The sequence below is a fragment of the Triturus cristatus genome, chromosome 2_1 (genome assembly GCF_964204655.1).
Source record: "Triturus cristatus chromosome 2_1, aTriCri1.1, whole genome shotgun sequence".
NCBI classification, from domain to species: Eukaryota; Metazoa; Chordata; class Amphibia; order Caudata; family Salamandridae; genus Triturus; species Triturus cristatus.
In genome coordinates, this window is record NC_140581.1 from 869240118 (window position 1) to 869259823 (window position 19706).

At 42.7% G+C, this 19706-nt stretch overlaps 1 protein-coding gene across 1 annotated transcript in view; it reads left to right on the forward strand.

Annotated features, from left to right (window-relative positions):
* The first annotated feature begins 10059 nt into the window (after positions 1-10059).
* The window catches only part of SMC5 (structural maintenance of chromosomes 5), a 680994-nt gene continuing 671347 nt past the window's right edge, over positions 10060-19706 (forward strand). Inside the window, exon 1 of the mRNA XM_085633014.1 lies at positions 10060-10473. Within this exon, the coding sequence (XP_085489140.1) occupies positions 10274-10473 (200 nt within the window). The 5' untranslated portion in view covers positions 10060-10273. The remainder of the gene's footprint in view (positions 10474-19706) is intronic.

Sequence of the window (19706 nt, forward strand, 5' to 3'; positions counted from 1 at the left end):
CTGAATATAAACAAAAATCCGATTGGCCGCACTCTGCTAGCCCTATCAGCGTGTTACCCCAAAGAATTGTGGTCCATCAAGTAGCGTCGGCGGGTACGCCTATGCCAAAGTTTAAAATGAAAATGAGTGTCGCGTTAGCCATCCCTGGACACGTGTTTCGAGGTAGTTGCCTCTCGTCAGCAGGGAGTAGGTATGTGTGTGGGGTTGCTGCGTAGGCTGCCAAAAAATATTCTCAGGTAAAGTACCACTCAAGGCGCGCAGGTGCGTAGCCATGGGCTCGTCAGCCCCACCGGCTCAAGGGAGCCTGAATATAAACAAAAATCCGATTGGCCGCACTCTGCTATCCCTATCAGCGTGTTACCCCAAAGAATTGTGGTCCATCAAGTAGCGTCGGCGGGTACGCCTATGCCAAAAGTTTAAAATGAAAATGAGTGTCGCGTTAGCCATCCCTGGACACGTGTTTCGAGGTAGTTGCCTCTCGTCAGCAGGGAGTAGGTATGTGTGTGGGGTTGCTGCGTAGGCTGCCAAAAAATATTCTCAGGTAAAGTACCACTCAAGGCGCGCAGGTGCGTAGCCATGGGCTCGTCAGCCCCACCGGCTCAAGGGAGCCTGAATATAAACAAAAATCCGATTGGCCGCACTCTGCTAGCCCTATCAGCGTGTTACCCCAAAGAATTGTGGTCCATCAAGTAGCGTCGGCGGGTACGCCTATGCCAAAAGTTTAAAATGAAAATGAGTGTCGCGTTAGCCATCCCTGGACACGTGTTTCGAGGTAGTTGCCTCTCGTCAGCAGGGAGTAGGTATGTGTGTGGGGTAACACGCAGGTAGGTCAGCAGTGTGCGACCATTTTGGATTTAGTTATTTAGTGGCTCCTTGAGCCGGGAGAGCCGACGGGCTCTAGGTTACGCACCTGCGTTGCTACGAGAGGTACATACCTGATAATGATTTTAGCAGCCTACACAGCAACCCTGCACTCTTTCCTACTCCCTGCTGACGAGAGGCAACAACCTCGAAACACGTGTCCAGGGATGGCATACGCTATTCACACTTGCACTCACGACACGAGCATAGGTGTACTCGCCGACGCTGACTACAGGGACCACAGTTCTTTGGGGTAACACGCAGGTAGGTCAGCAGTGTGCGACCATTTTGGATTTAGTTATTTAGTGGCTCCTTGAGCCGGGAGAGCCGACGGCTTCTAGGTTACGCACCTGCGTTGCTACGAGAGGTACATACCTGATAATGATTTTAGCAGCCTACACAGCAACCCTGCACTCTTTCCTACTCCCTGCTGACGAGAGGCAACAATCTCAAAACACGTGTCCAGGGATGGCATACGCTATTCACACTTGCACTCATGACACGAGCATAGGTGTACTCGCCGACGCTGACTACAGGGACCACAGTTCTTTGGGGTAACATGCAGGTAGGTCAGCAGTGTGCGACCATTTTGGATTTACACATTCCTTATTTTGTTGTTTGGGTGTACTGGTTTCACCCGGGACACCCACAACTGTAAATAATTTTGGGTACTGCCCTTACGCCCCCATTGCTCTGTTGGCTTCCTTGCCATCACTCCTGCTGGGTGCTGGAAGGAGCTGGCTTCACTTGTTTGCTCCCGCCCGATTCCTAACAGCTTTTCTTTCTGTGCTGTGTTCCCTGCACCCAAGATCAACACACAGGTGGATATTTACAAGAAAATGCCGGAGTGCTGTGTTGTGCCAAATTTAGCAAAGCTGCGCCAGACATTTTCAAAACGCAGGGATGCGTTGCATTTATAAAAATACTGCGCCCTCATGCGCTTGCCCTAGCACTAAAAAAGCTGCCTAGCGCCAGCGCAGGCACCCTTGCGCCATGTTGCAAGAGTGCCTGCACTGCAGGGGTGATTGTTTATGTGCAGAAACGAATACCTTCCTGCACATAAACAATCAATAATGGTGATTTGCTGTACACTACAACCATCCCAGTTCCTCAAATATGCACAGCTCAGACACGCATGGCAAGAAGAAAACAAAGATGACACCCCACTGCCAGAATATGCACCGCTAGAGGGGAGACTGCACCAGGGGCATATTACGAACAAACCAGTATCACTTACATTCAAGACCCTGAACAATAATGAACCAGACAGACTGGGAAAGCTGAGGTCTACTTGGGAAGGCAATTTGGCACACAAGAAAACATAGACTGGGAGGCAGCCTTGATGCACCCTAGGAAGGTGGCGACTAAATCACGACTTCGCCTCATTCAATACAAAATACTACACAGGGCCCACTATGACCGAGTTAGACTATATAAGACAGGACGAGAGAATTAACCTAAATGCCAGAGGTGTGGACACGGGCAAGGCGACTTTCACCATATTATTTGGGAGTGCATCGAGATACAGGCCTATTGGAAAAAGATAACACAGGAACTGAGCAAAATACAAGAGGTCACTATACCCCTAGTTCCCAAATTTATATTCTTGGGCATTCCAAATGACGTTGATCTGGGTAGTCCATAATTAATCTTTACCACAGCGGCACTGGGGCGAAAAGGGATGTAGCGAGGAAATGGGGTGCCATAAACACACCAACGCTCCGAGAGTGAAGAGTAGGGATGGATATGTATATGGTGGCCAAAAGCGTCACCTACAAGGCAAAGGGTTGCTAGAAGAAATTCCACAAGGTATGGGGCAGGTGGAGGAAATATTATGGCCTTGATGTAATATTAGGGGACACTCAAATGGCCCCCAGAGGGATAGCTCTTCCAGGGTTAACAACAAACTGAGGGTATCGCGATACTCAAGGGACGGGGAAGCAGTATGGAAATGTTAAAAATCTTTGGTCGGTGCGTGGTTATGCAACAAAGGGGTCCGCAAAGGCTATAAAGATATACTGTTTCGTATGCTGATTACTAAACATAAGATACTGTGTGACTGTAACTGAATCTTGTTTTGCTTTTATTGTTTTTGAAAATAATAAAAACATTTTTTTTAAATGGTGATTTGATCTTTCTATGCATGCTGCAGAATGCAGTACACATAGAAAGAGCAAACAATGAGGAGAAAATAATATTTTCTCCTCGTTGCGCCATTCTAAGACAAAGTATCACCTGGCCTTCGTTTTTGGTGCTACCCCAGCCTTGTAAATCTGGGGCCGCATCAAAAAGCAGTGGGTTTTGCAGTGGAAAGCCCACAGCAACAACGAAAGCCCCTTTCATGCAGAGGACTGCAACAGAAAGGGGCATATTTACAAGGTGTCATTAAGCCATGTTAAGTGGCTTAGCGCCACCTTGTAAATATGGGGAATGCTGCAACACCACCAGAGCGTCAGAAAAAGTGACGCTCCAAAGGCGTTACGTGCTTGTAAGTATGCCCCACAGTGTCTTAGGAATGGGGTCTTGTCTTGCAGTCAGGCCACATGGGTTGGGAACCCCAGGCCATTACATGGCTCAGGGAGGTGGGCCAACACCCCACTCTCTGAATACAAATGAGCCCCAGGAAATGGGGACCCCAGAGCCAATTAAATGTCTCGGGAGGGGGCTGCCTGTCCTGCTTCCTAAATATGCAGTGCCTCAGGACCCAGGGGATGGGGCACAGGAGCCATTAAATGCCTCAGGACGCAACCCCCATTTTCAATTAGGTTTACCATAATGCGCTTGTAAAGTGGTGATTATATCCAATTTAAGTTGAACGAAGAAAACAGGAAGCGGATTCAATCCAGTAAGTCGTTTATTACAAGTCCGGCTAAACACGGGAGTACTGCTGCTCTTGTCAAAGTACAACTGTCGAATGCCAAGTAACTGTAGTGCCCTTACTGAGCAGACACGGCACGAGAGATGCAACCTCAAACATAAACATGTTTGAAGGTACACTCACGAGCAGCGTCTGCGCGAGTATGGAATACACAGCATGACAGAGGAATAAACATGAAAGAAATACCAAAGCACAACATGACATAAATAAAGAATGAAACCATACCTTTACATCATCTCCTTACCCATAAAAATGAAACAAAGTCTAAAATAAAACAGTATTTTACGACATATAATAATCCTTGAATCTAGTAGGAATGGAACAATTGCGATTAGGTTTAGACGAGCTGGCGGTCGTACTTGAAGAAGAAACACTAGGTTGAGGAACAGGAGACGCTTGTGAAGAAGTGGAAATGACCATTGAAGAGGATAAATCCTGAGAGACAACATTGTCAGATGAAGCTCCTAAAGGAAAATGTGAACAGTCATAGTCATCTGTGGAAGAGCTCTTGCAAGTAATAATTCTATTGGCCTGTGCTTGTGAAATTTTAACCACAGCTCTTTTACTCCACCATCCTTTCCGTCCCAAGAAAAGTGAACCTTTTGAAGTTTTGACAATTTGAATGGGTAAAGAAAATTTAGATTCTCCTTTCATAACCTTTTTTGGGTTCTTGAGCAAAACCCAATCTCCAATCTGAAAATCTTTAGTGAGTAAAGAACATTGCGAATTAAAATATTTCTTTTGAACGTTCTGTTTGATGAATACATTTTCCTTCATCATAACTTTGTCCTGACATGCCAAACATGAAGTATCATCCTTCTTGATAAGACCAGTTATCCAGTTAGGACAAATGTTACCATTTGGATTTCTCTTTTTAAGTAGTCTGAAAGGAGAAATCCCCGTTGTGGAGTGAGGAGTGACCAAATAGGACCAAATTTTCTTTCTTAAAAATAATTCAACAGGAAGGTTACAAGCCAAAGCTGACTGAATACCCTCTTTTAGAAATCTGTTCATCCTTTCAATGAGTCCATTTGATGAAGGTGAGTAGAGAGCCACTTTTAGATGTTTGACATCATGAGCTTTGAAGAAATCTTGTAAGGTTGTTGAGCAAAAGTGCGAACCATTATCTGTAACAACCTCTTTGGGAGAACCTTCTGATTGAAAAACTCTGTTCAAGAATTTTATAACAGCAATGGAATTAGGAGAATCACAAAAATCAAAATCGACCCATTTTGAGTGATAGTCAATGAGCGAAATGATGTAGCGTTCACTGCCAGGAAGAAGATTGAACGGGCCAGCAAAGTCCATAGCAATCTTTACCCATGCCTCCTCAGGAACGGGTACCGGGTGAAGAGGAAGTTTGCTGATCTTCCAGTGCTTATCAGAAAGTAAACAAGTTTCACATGTATCAATCCACTGAGTGACATCTCTGTCTAAAGCAGGCCACCAAAAATGTTCCTTAAGTTTACTACAAGTTGCTCCAACTCCTAGATGTCCATCATGAGCAGATTCAATTAATTTACTTCGAATAGAAGAGGGAGGAATACATTGGTCACCACGCATTAAAATTTCATTAACAATAGAAAGGTCATCTGAAACTTGAGCATACGACTTTAATGAAGCAGGAAGGGAACGTTCTCTGGGCCAGCCAGAAATAATCATGTTCCTGACTGCTTGTAAAATTTGGTCATTATCATATGCTTGAAGCCAATCAGATTGTGACAATGCGGGAAAAGTGGACAAAGAGTCATTAATAGATGCCACTACACATTCTACTTCATCAAATTTTGGGTCAGGAAGATCATCTTTTAAGGGAAGTCTAGAAAGACAATCCGCTCTGACATTGAGACCACCAGAAATATGCCGAATAGTGAAATTATATTCATGTAGTCTGGAAAGGATGCGTACTAACCTAGCAGAGGCTTTACCAGTACCATTTCCGTTGAGAAGATGCAAAAGTGGTTTATGATCACTTAACAGAATAAAATGGCACCCCCAAATGAAACTTTTAAACTTTTCAACGGCCCAGGAGCAAGCAAGTGCCTCTCTTTCTATGGTGCTGTAATTTCTTTCAGCAGAAGAGAGAGACCTAGAGGCGAACCCTATGGTGTTCTCTTTTGCACCAAACCATTGCAATAAAACAGCTCCCAAACCCAATTGACTTGCGTCAACAGAAATGTGGCACTTGACCCCAGGGGTGAATGAAGATAAAACTGGGGAATTAGAGATAACCTTTTTGATTAGATTGAAGGAGATATCCAATTCATTCGACCAAATAAATTTCTCATTTTTCTTTAAAAGATTACGTAATGGTTGTACTATTTGGGAATAAGCCTGAATGAACCTTGAGTAATATTCCGTCATGCCTAAGAAGGATTTAAGAGCATCTTTATCTTTGGGTACCTGAACATTAGAAATGGCCTGGGTTAGAGAAAATTTTGGTTTGATACCATTTGAGGAAATTGAATGACCTAAGTAATCCACCTCAGATTTGAAAAATTTACATTTGTCTTGACCTAATGTGACGCCTGCATCTCTAAAGCGTGTAAGGACTTCTTTGAGTGTTCGAATATGTTCATTTTTATTTTTAGTAAATATTAGAACATCATCCTGGTAGGCCTGAACACATTTGATGTTCTTAAGTAGACAATCCATAAACTTCTGAAAGACGCTGGCCGCGGAGGCTAGCCCAAAAGGTAGTCTTAGATATTTATATGCTCCAAAAGGAGTAATGAAAGTTGTCAAGGTGGTGGACTGAGGAGACAGAGGAATTTGATGGTATGCGCTGCGAAGGTCAAGTAAGGTGAAATATGTTGAACCATTAATACCAGTAAGAAGATCTTGAATTTTGGGAAGGGGATGACAATCAATGAGTATATTTTGATTGAGGGAGCGAAGGTCAGCACAGAGACGGATACTGGAATCTTTCTTCCTTACAATCACAATGGGACTAACCCACTGAGAAGAGTCTGTTGGTTCAATAATGCCTTCTGATACCATTTTTTCTAATAAACTTTTTAAATCATCCCTTACACTAAGAGGAATGGACCTTAGTTTATGTGCAACGGGTATAGCACCTGGTTTTAGTTTAATCAAATGTTCAAATTTTTTGATTTTGGCAATTTTTGAATTAAAAACTTGAGGGAATTGTGTGATAATGTCATTGATAATTTGTTCATTGTCATCTGAAATAGATGCAATATCAGTATCATTTACTTGAACAGGATTTTCTGATCCAGGGACAAGTTTCAAACCCATTTTTGCTAAGTCCTGCCAGCCTACTATGTTTTTACCATCTATTGCAACGTATACTTTAGTAATAGTTTGTCTACCAAGACACGAGATATTTGACATGAAAAATCCCAGCATGTCTATGTCTGTACCTCCATATGCCTTAGGAACAATATCAAGTTTTGAAAGAGACATAGAAGCAGCCCATAATCTGTCAAATAGAACATTAGAAATGATTGTGACAGGAGCACCTGAGTCCGCCATCATGTCAATTGATTTGTCATCAATGATAACTACACATGTTGGATCTTTAGCGTGTTTATGGGTGGATAAGTCCTCACAAAGATCAATGGCTAAAATTTCCCTTTTTGCAATGTTATTTGAGGAAAAGTCTATGGTACTAATATTCATATTTTGTAATGAGGACTCAAGGGGAGCAACATCAAATGAGGAAGCATGAGCATTAAGTTCCGGATATTGAAATTCTTGTGAGGAAATAGAACCAACATGCACAGATCGTTTGCCTCTACAAACTGAGCTAAAGTGCCCTATTTTGTTGCAATTTGTGCATTTCTTTCCTAAAGCGAAACACGTGGGACTATTGCTAAGATGTGTTCTAGAGCCACATCTATAACAAATAGTGGTGGGTTTCTTATAAAATGGTTTTGAAAATTTGTTTTTCACAGCAATAGCATTCACAAACATGTCATTCTGTACCAAATTTACAGGTGTAACATTTTCATTTGCAATACATTTCGATGAAACAATGCTTCTCTCAATACTTTTAGCCATATCAATAACTTCTGACAGGGTAGGATCTCTACAGCTTAAAATACGCTCCTGAATTTTCTTGTGATAGCAACTATATACAAATTGATCCCTTATGTACATATCTAATGAGGCACCAAAATTACAATCAGCTGATAAGTTTCTAAGGACAGAGATAAAGTCTTCTACAGTTTCATCACAATTTTGTTTACGTTTCATGAAGTTATAGCGTTCAAGTATGACATTTGGTTGTTCCAGGAATTTTTTGTTAAGTCTCTGAATGGCGTCAGTATATACATTCCAACCATCACCATTACCAGGAGGGGGTATTGTGGTTGGTAAATTATCAAAGGTCTGACGACCAGCTTTTCCCAAGTGACTATAAAGTATTGCTAATTTCCGTTTGGCAGGATATTCTTCTGCGGCAATGGCGATCAAATAGCTTTCAAAGCTTCTAAACCATGTCTTCCAAGGTTCCACAGGTTTGCCATTAACAGGTAAAAAATTGTTTAACTGTACGATATTCTGGTTGTTTGCCATGTTAAATAAATGTTAACAATTCTTTTGTTGCTTATTTTAAATATATATATATATATATATATATATATATATATATATATATATATATATATATATATATATATATATATATATATTTTTTTTTTTAAATATTTCTCCTTTGACTATATTTAAAAATCAGTTGAATAAATAATTCCTTCTTTTAAATTCCTTATTTTTGTTAAAATGTTATTTCCCTTTTTTGAGATTAAACTTTAAATGAAGTACATACCATGTCAGGTGCTTTTTATAATGAAGAAAGTCTGATTTCCTTGTTTGCAGTAAGTGTCGGTTGAAAAATCTGCTAACTCTTTATTTCTCAACCAGAACGAGTTAGCATCCGTTTATGAGGCCTCTCTTTTTTTTTTTTTTTTTATTGAAACAGACACCACCGCTGCGTGAAACGCGATGATGTAGGAAATACAGGTGCACGGAAGCGAAGCCTCTGTTTTAACAGTCAGAGATGAAACTGATGTGAAGCTTTTCCTTTGACGATCAGCGTCAATATGTTTTGGATCATTTCTCCGTTCTTCGTGATGTCGTCATCACGTTATTTTTTTTTAAGCCTTCAATCCGTATGTGTTGCGTTGCAGGGATCAACCAAAGTGCTCTTAATTCAGTAAAAACTGAACAACGGGTCGTTTTTTCTTCGAAGAAAGCCTGTTTGAATTCCCAAATCCAAGGCGCAACAATGAAAGCGGCAATACAAGGTAGGACAACTTCATTTGTTACGAGCGCGTAGCCCGCAGCCTTTTAAAGTTGTCTTTTGGTGAAAAACCGGACCATCCCGTCGCCAAATGTAAAGTGGTGATTATATCCAATTTAAGTTGAACGAAGAAAACAGGAAGCGGATTCAATCCAGTAAGTCGTTTATTACAAGTCCTGCTAAACACGGGAGTACTGCTGCTCTTGTCAAAGTACAACTGTCGAATGCCAAGTAACTGTAGTGCCCTTACTGAGCAGACACGGCACGAGAGATGCAACCTCAAACATAAACATGTTTGAAGGTACACTCACGAGCAGCGTCTGCACGAGTATGGAATACACAGCATGACAGAGGAATAAACATGAAAGAAATACCAAAGCACAACATGACATAAATAAAGAATGAAACCATACCTTTACAGCGCTACATCCCCAAACCCTGGCCCACCCCAGGGTGGGTGGAGAGAACTATAATTAAAAAGCATTAAAAATGCAATAGGTCTGGCCTTTCATTAAGTTCAAGCCATTTGCTTTGCTATACAATACCATTAGCAAATCAAATGGCTTTCACTTAATTAAAGGCGAGACCTATTGCATTTTCATTGCTTGTTTTAGGACTTGTGCCCTGGCAAACATGGCTTTATTTTGGCTGCCTTCCAGCTGAAATTGCCTCTGCTTCAATAGAAGTCAACGGGAGAAATACATTCTCCAGATTATTGTTTTTAAATCTCCCACTTTCCCCTGTTATAATGTTTCCATGTATTATTAAACTGTAAATGTTAAACACTTATATGGTCTACTGCTGTGCTAATGATCCCTGACTGATAGTTAAAGTGAATAAAGACAGAAAGGGCATGTTCAAAATGAATACAGAAGATTTCATATATAGTTCTACTTAAGAATGAGGTCTGGACCGTCGTAGAATATTAAAACGTGAATAGATTGTCGGTATTTTAATCTGGGAAAGGTGTCGTATACTCACTCAATATGGCCGACTATTTCCTATTAAACTGAGATTCTCCATTGTAGCTCTCAATTTCAATACTCGCCAGTGAAATCTTGAACGAGGCTTGCAACGCACAGCCAGCTGCTAGAGCGACGGCGGGAGTTACGAATGGGTATACTTCCTGTTTTGTGAACCTGAACTATTGAAACCGAAAGTTATTGCTGGTTCCCGCCCCCTCACAGATCTTGTCGGGCTGCTGCTCGGCAATACTTGTTCTGTCCCGGTAATCGGGTTCACCGGGCGCGCCAGGGACAGACAACGCGAAGATGGCAACCCCAGCAAAGCGACTGGCTTCTCATACTAAGGAGGTGCCACTGCCGGACCCGGCGCCCAGCACTAGTAGTGGCAAAAGCCGGGATAAGAGAACATCCAGTGGTCAAGAAACCATCGTATTGGGCAAGAACCCCGCACGCGCCCTGGGTTTTGTGGAGGGATCTATCATGAGGATCCGCATGGAGAACTTTCTGTGAGTCATTTGGTGTAAGGGAAGGGTAGTGTACGTAGACTTAACTTCTGCGCCATCATCACCCATCCCGTTGTGTGCTGCCCCCACCCAACACACCTCCTAGGGTCCCAAGACCTCTCCTATTGAGAGTTACGACCCCATCCCACATTGCAGAATGACCCCATCAAATACCCAACACGCTCAGTTTTATCTCTACAGGTAGTCTGTGCGGAGTTAATATAGGCAACTTGACAGTTACTTTAAAGATGTACACGCTCAATATATTAAAAAAAGAGCCCATGGTAGTTCTAGCTATTCCATGTTATCAAAAAGAGATGGATTTCTAGGTAAGGGGTGTCTCGTAGAAATAAATGCACTACCGCATGCTTATGTCCTTTCTTAACATTTTAGGATATTTTTACTGTGCAATCTTTCTGTTACTTGCACTTTTTATTTTGTTAATTGATTTCAGTATTGAGCTGGAATATTAGACGACGTCCAACTTAACCCAAAATTGTTTTTAAAACACAGCTAAAGTTGGTTATCTTAACTTACATTTTGCAGCGTGCGCCCGTCTGTCCCCGGCTGGCCAGTGAAACGGAGATATGTCACTTAAGCATAGGGTGATTAGTGGTTGCTCAAAAGCAGAACCGTTCTGCAAGTTCTCCACTTATAAAGGATGGAGCCCTGGATTTTTTGCCTAAAGTGTTTTCAATTTTGGCCTCTTTTGAACCATACCTGTATTAATCTCCATGGCATCGTATGTTATAGGGTACATACATGCGTACGTCGTTCTGCCACGCCATTTCTATTTTGCAAGCTCCTAAATGCTGGCATGTATAGACCGAGCTACCTATGTTTTTGACCTTTTAACCCCAAACGCTTTATTCTCCTTATGCCCTATTATCCGGTAGTGGGTGGCACTAAATGTGTTCCACGTCTGGCAGGTCTGGTTCTCTATTATATCCCCTCCCGCTCCCCAAAACCTTTAATGTGAAGCCCTGCCACTGATATATCTGGACATGCAGCTACAATCCTGCCTATTGCTAGTGCTTTTAACATGCTTGGGAAATAAATGTAATGTACTGAACCCAATTATTTACTAATGATTACCGGTGCATAGACAAGTTTTTTGTTTACTGATATCAAGCCAAACGACTCTAAGATACCTGCTCAGCACTCTCGATACGTTTATTTGAATTATCAATGACTAAACCTTAACTTAGTTCACGAAGTGCTCCAAGTATGAAAGTAATATCATTACGTTCGATTCAGGGGAGAGTTCTGGCAATGATAGATGACCAGTGGTTTGGCATAAAGTCTTTCTTGGCTCCTACGGTGTGAAACCTTATCTACTCGTAGCAGAATTTTGACAATTTGAGCTATTCTGATCTGGCTTGCGTTTCGTAAGTGACACGTTATCTGCACTCTGACAGAGAATGTGCACAGAGAGACCTGGATTGAAGTGAAACCATGGGAAATAACCCCAAATGTTATTTTGTCAGCAAAGGCTATGCAGATCAAGTGAACCTGAAACCATACATCCCCCTTTACTTGTCAGTTCCTTCGTCCCAACAACTTTATTTATTTATTTATTTATTTATTTATTTCAAGTTTTGTACAGCGCGAACATGACCCAAGCGGGTATCAGAGCGCTTTACGTACGGTTGTGGAAAACGTAGGTAGATAGCTGTGAGAGAAAAGTAGATAAATATACATCGGGTACACAATGACATATTAGCTGGCGACACTGAGGCCATATCATATACCAGGTAGCAGATTAATCGGCTGAACAAGAAAGAAGACAAAAGGAGAAACGCTTCTAGTTTAGCGCCGTGTTCATCAATAGAGCTTTCACTTCCTTTTTGAAGGCAAATGTTGAAGGAATCAATCTTGTTTCCACAGGTAGGGAGTTTTCTTGGAGCCAGTGATGAGTCTAGTTGCAGCATTCAGAGATGCGCTGAGGGGGACTAAACTGAGTTTTGGTACTCCGCATAGAGTAGCACGTTATGTGTGCAAGTGTGTGTCTGCCTTTGTGTGTTGGTTTGTAAGGGCATAGGTTCTGGCTCTCCGCGGCATTGCACATGATTAAACACATTTTCAGACCCAGGTCTACCAAGTCAAATGCGTGAGGGCTGCAGTACTAGAGTCAAAAGATGTTCCTCTAGCACTGTCCAAGAAGTACACACTTAACAGGTCCAGGGTCGGACTTGGCTGCTACTTTGTGTGTACAAAACCTGGAGAGAAGCTGCACACCTCTAAGTTCAAATTAACATACTCTAATGCAAGGTGAGGCCGGCTTTGGTATATCCCAACTGACCATGTCCTTCCGTGCCTTTTCCTTGAGGCCTTCGAATGAGACTTACAATCCTGCAGCCATTCTGCTTTTGAGCATGCCAGTGTGAGTAAAGATTGTGAACGCAGCTGCCAGAAACGAAAGTTAAGATGAAGATAGAAAATCATCAGCAACAAAACAATAACTGGAATGGTAGCAAGAAGGTACTGTGTGGCGCAGGAAGTATTGGTACAGTGTACCCCTTAGAGTCCCTCCTTCTTAACTTTCATAATAAACACATTTCTTAATATTTCTAGAAGGTGTGTTGGTTTTGATGGCTAGGAAATCGGGCACAAAAGGATTTGGAGGTGCCACAGTTATTGGTCAACGGTTGGTGTATGGCGCCGTCTCATTGAACTTTCACGTTATGAGGGTTCTGACAGGAGGTTCCTTGTCAGTCAAATATGACACATTACTTCATTTTACCATGAGCAGCTTGAATCTGAACAGTTATTTTCGGTTTAAGGTCGTAGCCTTCCAGGCAGCACAGCTGTCCGATTTGCTAAAGACATCTTGGGAACATTCAGAAAGTCGACCTAGGAATGCATTCCACCGTTGCTTACCATTCACTTTGTGGTTTGTAACTCACATTTTCTGGCTTTCTATTTGCAGGCTTTATATGCTTTAGGCTGTCCAGCTCGAGTGCGTCCCTCCCGTTGCCCAAACCTTGTTTATTGTATTCTTCCACAAACTCGCTTTCTGTGCACAGGCCTTTAAATCTTGTTCTTATCTTGTCACCTTTGCTGTGTATTCAAATACAGAGTTCAAATGTCAGACTGTGTCTTCCAGGGAGCTTGGTGTTTAATTTTCTTTCCCTGACTTCATAGTGAGAGGGTTTATGTGACAGTCATGTTTGCTAGTGTGGGTCCCCTTGAGGAAGGATGTACAGGTGTTATTTTTTTCTACCACACAACAAAATTTAAATGTCTATAAATTAACTGTGCTGATGATCAAATCAATACATTAGGTCAATACATTTCCACACATTGTTTGTGTGCTGTATACTTTTATCAGTAAAACTGTATGTGAGTTCAAATGTAATGGCAATTTCAATTGAAGATGTGTTGTCTGTAATGGCCATACGCTGCTATACCATGCATACTCCACGTTACCCCAGTCTGCACCACTCCACTGCACTCTACTCTGCACCACTTAACACTACTCCGCGCTACACTGCGTCACTGCACTCCTCCCCCACCACTCCGCTCTACTCCTCTCTACTCTACAGCACTCCACTCTATTGAAATGCACTCTACCCCACACTTCTATGCATCACTGCACTTTTCGCCCCTGCACTCTACACCACTCCTTGCCACTCCATTCTGTGTCACCCTACTGTGCAACACTGCATTCTATGCCAGTGCACTCTACACCACTTTTCTAAAAACCATTACCCTCTAAGCCAAACTACTCTGCACCAAACCACTCTGCTAGTACTCTCTACTCCACTGTGTTCTACTCTGCGTCACTGCCCTCTATGCCACTCTATTTTACTCTATGCCACTCTACTCTGGGCCACTGCACTCTACGCAATTATACTCTGCCCCACTGCACTCTATGCCACTCTACTCTACACAATTGCACTCTACAACAGTATACTCTGCAACTGTGCACTTTCTGCCACTGCGCTTTATGCCACTCTACACCACTTAATTGTACACCAATCCACTCTGCACCCTACAACACTCTACTGTATACAATTGCACTCTATGCCACTTAACTGTACTCTGGAACTTTCTACTCACTGCAGACTAAGCCACTCTATTGCACTCTACGCCACTCCACACCACTGCACTCTAAGCCATTGGACTCTGTCAATGCATTCTACGCCACTGCACTCTATGCTAATCTACACTGCACTGTACTCCACTATACTCTTTTCTGTGCCATTGCACTATACTCCACTTTACTCTGCACGCCACTGCACTCTACACCAATGCATTGTACGCAACTCTACTTTACAGCACTGCACTCTACGACACTGCTCTGCAGCATTGCACTCTGCCCCCGAACACTCTGAACTCTGTGCCACTCTACACCATTTTATCAACAGAATTTAAATGTCTATAAATTAACTGTGCTGACGATCAAATCAATATATTAGGTCAATACTTTTCCACACATTGTTTGTGTGCTGTATACTTTTATCAGTAAAACTGTATGTGAGTTCAAATGTAATGGCAATTTCAATTGAAGATGTGTTGTCTGTAATGGCCATACGCTGCTATACCATGCATACTCCACGTTACCCCAGTCTGCACCACTCCACTGCACTCTACTCTGCACCACTTAACACTACTCCACGCTACACTGCGTCACTGCACTCCTCCCCTCACCACTCCGCTCTACTCCTCTCTACAGCACTCCACTCTATTGAAATGCACTCTACCCCACACTACTAAGCATCACTGCACTTTTCGCCCCTGCACTCTACACCACTCCTTGCCACTCCATTCTGTGTCACCCTCCTGTGCAACACTGCATTCTATGCCAGTGCACTCTACACCACTTTTCTAAAAACCAATACACTCTATGTCCAACTATTCTGCACCAAACCACTCTGCTAGTACCCTCTACTCCACTGTGTTCTACTCTGCGTCACTGCACTCTATGCCACTCTATTTTACTCTATGCCACTCTACTCTGGGTCACTGCAATCTACGCAATTATACTCTGCCCCACTGCACTCTATGCCACTCTACTCTACACAATTGCACTCTACAACAGTATACTCTGCAACAGTGCACTTTCTGCCACTCTGCTTTATGCCACTCTACACCACTTAATTGTACACCAATCCACTCTGCACCCTACAACATTCTACTGTATACGATTGCACTCTATGCCACTTCACTGTACTCTGGAACTTTCTACTCACTGCAGACTAAGCCACTCTATTGCACTCTACGCCACTCCACACCACTGCACTCTAAGCCATTGCACTCTGTCAATGCATTCTACACCACTTTACTCAAAACCAATACACTACGCCACTGCACTCTATGCTAATCTACACTGCACTGTACTCCACTATACTCTTTTCTGTGCCATTGCACTATACTCCACTTTACTCTGCACGCCACTGCACTCTACACCAATGCATTGTACGCAACTCTACTTTACAGCACTGCACTCTACGACACTGCTCTGCAGCATTGCACTCTGCCCCTGAACACTCTGCCTCTGAACTCTGTGCCACTCTACGCCATTTTATCTATACCACTGCACTCTACAGCAATGTACTCTATCTCACTCTAATCTACAGTGCACCACTGCACTCTATGCTGGTCTACTCTCTTCTGCACCACTCTACTCTATGCCAGTGCACTCTACCCCATGCTACTATGCACCACTGCGCTCTAGGCCACTGTTATATACCACTCCACTTCACTCTACCCTGCACCACTTTACTCCACTCTACTCTGAAACAATCTACTCAATGCCACGGCACTCTGTGCCACTGCACTTAGTGCCACACTACTACAATCTGCGCCTCTCTACACCACTGCAATCAATGCTGCGCCACTCTATTCGACACCACTGCGCTCTACACCGCTACTCTATCCTGCACCACTATACTGATGCACCAGTCCACTCCACTTTGCTCTGTAGCAATCTGTATCTTGCTCAGGAGGTCAACCTTATGACCCGCAGAATCCACATCTTTGCCCTGGGTACAAGAAATAACAGGTCCATTCTTCAGGACTTCTCACAAGTCACTGACAGCAGGTCCAGTCCTCTTCTGATCTTCCGAGAAGTGTTTTTAAATGAGTACCTGGAGGTGCCACATTTATCCCTTGAACTAGTTAATGGTGAGAATCACTCCTGGACACGTCCTAACCAGTGGGGCAAAAGTAACAGGGGCCAGGTCTACCCCCTTTGGGCATTTTCAAGAGGGCGAAATCTTCAGCCACACTTAACCTGGACTCTGAGTGCTAAGTGTGTGTGTATGTGGAGTGCAAAATAGTAATCTAGTGTCCTCCCACATCTAACACTAAAATTCAGTTTGAGGCAGTCACTAGCATCAGTAAACCCAGAGGCAAAAGTCTGGTAGGACAAACACAGTCCTTCAACAACCAGATGGTGGATCCACAAGAATTGTCTTGGTATCCTGTTCTGTTTCCTTTCAAGTGTGCTGCAAGGTTTATATGTAAATTCAGCAGACCTGTCAAGCAGGAATAGTGTCAAAAAGGATACCCACATTTGCGAGGCAGATTTAATTAGGGCTAGCTATTTCTAGGTCCTACTCACCCTTTCTGGCGAGTAGGAAAATAAACTGACTTTTGACCTCTGTCTCTGAAAGCAGAGGAAATGTGACAAAATAGTAAGATTTAAAGGCATCTAAGGCAAAGTAAATTAGCTATAAAAATGCCTTTAAAACTTGTTAACTTGTCACATTTGCTCGGCTTTCAGACAAAGGTCGAGTGCATTTCAGTTAGGTCGAGTTGATTTTGTAGGTTACTAGACCTGCAGGTCTAGTAAAATTTAAATGATTTTTCGAGCCCTGCCACAGACCCCACCCTTTCTATTCTGGGGAGTTCGGGGCAATCATCTCTACTCATTTAAATCAGCCTTATGTTTGCTCTTGGCAGGGTATTCACACCTATTCAAAGCTAATTACTGGCTTGAAGAAGCTGAAGAGCCAATGCAAATTAGTCTCCAACCACATCGGACAGGGAGACGGTAACTTTCTAAAATTACTTTTCCTTAATATATTAAAAATCCAACTTCACAATTGAACTGGAATTGTAATAACTAATAAAAATTGTTGTTTAAGTATTTTTTGTAGCGGGCCCCATTCCAGAGATACATATTTTAATCGGCCCTCATCGGGCAGCACCTGCAGCATGTGCTGCACTTCTTCAGCACAGAGAGCTTCACAGTAGTATAACAAGCGCACAATCAAATTTGCACCAAGTTGTAAGCTGAGGATGTCTTTGGGAATATCAGTGACAGGACATTATTTTTTCTTTCTGCATGTTTCATGTCTAACTGCTTCTGCTCACTTTCTTGAGGTAAATGAGGAGTGTTAATGTTAATCTGGCTGGCATTTGCGTCTGAAAGGCTATTGGTGCCCACTGAGTTGTTTAACCTGTGATTTCCCGCAAGAAAAAAAATCTGAAAGCCAGGAACTAAACTTCATCTTGAATTTCACAACTCTGTGCTTTGGTTGTACATGTAATACCACCATCTGCTTCCCCCCCAACCAGTTGCATGTTGCATTGTGGGGCTTGTAGGTTTGCTTTCAACAGGACTCGAACAGCATTCAGTGCTCTGTTGGCTAAATGCCAGAATTGCCAACTTGTCAGCTATGTTTTAAAATTTGCAAAGCCATCAGTGGTGTCAAGTTTTACAAAATTGACTACTCCATTAAAAAAAAAATATTGCTTGTCTCATGCGTAAATCCAAATGCAGAGCTAAAAAAAATCCACACACACCCTCTCTATGGCGAGCCTGATTTAATCGGGAGGAGCTATTTTTAGGGCCAACTCGCCCTTTGTGACGAGTAGAAAGACAAACTGACTTTTGATGTCTGTCTCTGAAAGCGTAGCAAATGTAGCAAGATAACAACATTTAAAGGCATATTTATTGCTCTCAAAGTGAATGAGCAATAAAGATGCCTTTAAATCTTGTCACATTTGCTCGCTTTCAGAGACAGAGGTTCAGTAAATTAGTTAGGTTGAGTAGATTTTTCAAGTTTCTTGACCTGCTCGTCTAGTAACATTTTAATGATTTTCTGAGCCATGAAATGTAAACTCTGCGTGAACATTAAGTGAGAATTCACTAACTTCATGTATTAAAACAAGCATTGGCTGTGTGAATCAATTTTTCTTGTGCGTAATAGAAAGTTTTATTCAGAGTTTCATGGCACAATAAATGTACAACGAGTTTAGCAGCAGCGCAGCAGTCCTTAGCACAAGTAATAGCTTACCAACACATACTGGACAGGTACAACACTTATAGCTAAAACACTAAAGAGTGAGTGAGTGAGTGAGGGGAGTTAAAGACTGTTGTACGATTTCCATAAAAAACAAGAAGTCTAAAACTCCAGGAAGAAACAACTAGACGTCTTATGAAATTATGCTACATTTACATACTCTCATAGGATGATGAACATTTACCTACCCAATGTGGTATGCTTTATTAGTGGGTTCTGTATCTTGCACTGGGAAGCATTCAAAAGTACTACTATGGACTGGTTGTAAGTCTCCTACAGGGCCGGACTGGTCATAGCAGGGACCGGACAATCCCCCGGTGGGCCGCACGGGTGGGGGCTGTTTTTGTTACAGGGCCGTTTTTGCAGTATAACTGCAAAATCGGCCCTGTAACAAAATCGGCCGAAAACCGGCCCGGGCAAAGAGCTCGGCGGCACCCCCAACTCCCGGGGGTGAGGGCGGCCGAGATCTTTGCCAGGGCTGGTTTTGGTTCGCAGTCCGGCCCTGGTCTCCTAGTTATAAGTTCCCTTGTTAGGGCGTGGCTATGTTACTTATGCCCGCATATTATGTTCTTCTACACCACATACTAGAGAGATTGTTGTGCAGTGTGCATTCTAAACCGAATTATTTGCAGGTGGTCTCAGATGTGATTATCATGAAATGAAAAATTTCTTCGTAGACATGAAGGAAAGTTGCAATTCTATTAAGGACACAGAGGAGAGGAATATGGTCTACTTTCTTTATTTTCCATATCCAGCTGTGTTCAACTTTAACAGAAAGAAATGATCTTTCCCATGGATCCTAGGGAAAGGTCAACACAGGTGAACCAATCAGCAGTCCTGAGCATCCTCAAAGGCAAGAGGCTTCTGGGAAAAGTCCTCTTTCTTGACTGTGACATTCTGCCTGTCACTGAATTCCTCTTATCCATTTTAGCAGGTTCTGAGCGTTCAAGAAGCCAAAGGAAACCGAGATGAACCCGAACT